The sequence below is a fragment of the Notothenia coriiceps genome, unplaced genomic scaffold (assembly GCF_000735185.1).
Source record: "Notothenia coriiceps isolate Sejong01 unplaced genomic scaffold, NC01 NC01_scaffold00026095, whole genome shotgun sequence".
Taxonomy (NCBI): domain Eukaryota; kingdom Metazoa; phylum Chordata; class Actinopteri; order Perciformes; family Nototheniidae; genus Notothenia; species Notothenia coriiceps.
Window position 1 is genome coordinate 314973 of NW_011358796.1, and position 2557 is coordinate 317529.

Genomic DNA, 2557 nt, shown 5'->3' on the forward strand with positions numbered 1-2557 from the left:
ATCCTTTTAAATGTGTACATTTCAAAAATAAAACCTCCAACATAGAGCCAACAAGTAATGAGAAAGTAAATATCATTGGGATTCATATTGCCAGATGTGGAAGCAGTACAGCAAGTATTTACTTAAATAAAAGTTGCAGCATTGAAGTATAAAAACTCATGAGCAATTTCTAATTGTGTTCTTTATAGATAAAGCTTATATAAAGCTAGGACTTCATTAGAGGCTGAGAAATGTAACGTCTTTTTTATTGTTAATGTTAGATTATGATACAAACCTTCATAGGGCTCAACTGCTATGTTGGCAACCACTGCCATGTATAAATATATTGTAATCAGCAAAAGGATTTCCTGTGTCTGAGTCAGCAGGTCTCCTCTTTAAGGAAAATAGAAGCAGCAGGGTCAGACCTCGCTCCCTCCCAGTACACAAACCTGTGTGTTATGTCACAGGTCTGATCAAAGAGCACAGCTGTTGATGCAACATTGTGTCTTCCATGTAAAAAAAAAAGGAAGGACACCTGGAGTTGAGGGCTGAGGTGGTAACTTTCATCTTCTCGGTAACTTAAATACTGACACAAGGTTCAAGTACTTGTCATGATGGATCACTTTATGTGTGCTGCTTTCACAGAATGCACTTATTCACAAAAATGCTCAGTTCATCCCTTCCATTATGTTGAGGGGTCTGTGTGTTCATGAAGCGGGGCAGAAACGATGAAGTCCTGCTTGTGTGTGCCGTCACAGTACGGCGGGTTGTTGGTGTGCTTGCAACCACACAACCAAACTGTGCTGTCTTTCTCCGGAGAAAAAAAGCGCAGCGGGGACAGGCCTTGGGCTTTGAATTTGTGGGCTCCATCGCAGAAAGGCTGAAAGATAAAGAAGTGGTGAGGAAACATGTGGGAGGTGTGCTTCAGACTGGGATCACTGAAGATGAAGGCAAAGGAGGAACAAACCTGCTTCTTGCTGTGTCCACAGGTGCACCATGAGTAACGCTTTCCACCCAGCAGCTCCACTCTGAGAGGCTTCTTAGAGGGGATGACGGGCTCTGGAGGGAGGGTGGACAGCTGTGGAGAGAAGAGAAGCACAGTAGAGATAAGTGGGATAACTGTAAGGTTCACATGCTGAAGATGAGGCGTCCTGATCGTCTCATTTTAGATTACAATTGTGATATGTCGATATACTGACTAAATGTGAATTTAATGCATTATATATTATTTTACATCGTTTATTTACAAGTTTTTGTTTGTATTTCATGGTAAAGCCAATGCGCATGATTAAAAAGTACACACGTATACGTATAAACATTTAGTAAAAAAAATTTAGTAATCTGGAAATGGTTTAAGTAATTAATTGTACATACATCTTTTCAGGGCTCTGTGGTCTGAACTGGCTGGGTTAAACTGACATCTCCCTAACTCAGTTTTTGTTTTACACCGGATAAAAGTGGAATACTAAAACGTTAATAATATGTTTGGTTCATGGACAACTTATAAACTGTAGGTGGAAACACCTGTGGGTGTGCAGACTCTTTAGGAAGTATTTTAACAAAGTCCTTGTGGACACTCGGGCGTATTCATCAATTGTTGTCTTGTAATACTATTTTTCGCCTCATTCTGAAAGAAAGTGAAATGTGCCAACGTGACGGCCGTCTTGGTGTGTGGTGCGAGACGGGAGATGTAGTTCATTGAGCAGTTTCACACAAACAAATGTGTTACTTCAGTTTTACGACACATTTTAATTGTTTTGACTTGTAAAATTATCTTTTAAATTGACAAACATCATATGTGTAATTCGTGGCACAATTCAAACGAATTGAAAGATAATCTTTCTCTCCCATTGACTCCAATACATAATTTTTCCGAAATAAGATCCCATGTAGGTCCACCGGAAAGGGAGGGACTTCGCCTCTATCAGGCAGGCTCTGATTACAAACAGCTGTGCAGAGGCTTTCATGTAATACAGTGGGTGTCTCCAATAACTATAGGCTACTCTGTTATGACTATGAGTGTTGGCAAGGTCAAAGAGACTATCAGAAAAACGTGCAGTGTTCCTATCTGAAATGTGCTTTGTTCGAATTAAGTTTAAGGTATGCCTTTTAGTTAAATATCTCAAATTTTTTCTAAAGTGCTTGAATAGTAATTCGTAGGTCAAAAACGATCAAAAAAAAAAAAACGACTTAAGAATAAATAAAGACTCAGACCAAAACCATCATTTGAACAAAAGATAGGGGCTAACATTAGCACCTATTTACCTTTGAAGCTGTTATCCATGGATTCCTCAAGGTTAAACTAATCCATTTGTAGGCTATTTTGGTCACCAACGTGTTCATGTTTCCAATGACAGAAAGCACCTCAGCTAGCAAGTGGTCAAATCACGCGAGGTTACAACAGCCGTGATAAGCGACTTTTACGGCACAGCGGCGAGAAATAGAAAAGGTAACTCAAACAGATAAATACAAATAAAACAACCCTCAAATAATGCCAGATATTACAGCTCTCCTAGCCTAGCAGCCGACCCATGGATGTATAGAGCTGACCATGGTGATTGGAGAAATCACTTCCTGT

General features: G+C 39.7%; 1 protein-coding gene across 1 annotated transcript; it reads right to left on the minus strand.

The window, feature by feature from the left end:
* Positions 1 to 2557, minus strand: LOC104956483 (CDGSH iron-sulfur domain-containing protein 3, mitochondrial). Its single transcript, XM_010783962.1, has 3 exons — positions 2245 to 2557; positions 947 to 1057; positions 1 to 859 (listed from the first exon to the last, which is right to left on the minus strand). The coding sequence occupies exons 1-3, from the start codon at positions 2320 to 2322 to the stop codon at positions 665 to 667; spliced, it is 384 nt and encodes a 127-aa protein (XP_010782264.1). The 5' UTR covers positions 2323 to 2557; the 3' UTR covers positions 1 to 664.

Bases quoted from the DNA above. Each gene is read 5' to 3' on its own strand.
- LOC104956483 (XM_010783962.1), bottom strand. From the start codon at position 2,322: ATGAACACGTTGGTGACCAAAATAGCCTACAAATGGATTAGTTTAACC. The intron at 1,058-2,244 runs GTAAATAGGTGC...TTCTCTCCACAG, and splicing joins CATGGATAACAGCTTCAAAG to CTGTCCACCCTCCCTCCAGA. The intron at 860-946 runs GTTTGTTCCTCC...TTTATCTTTCAG, and splicing joins GTGGACACAGCAAGAAGCAG to CCTTTCTGCGATGGAGCCCA.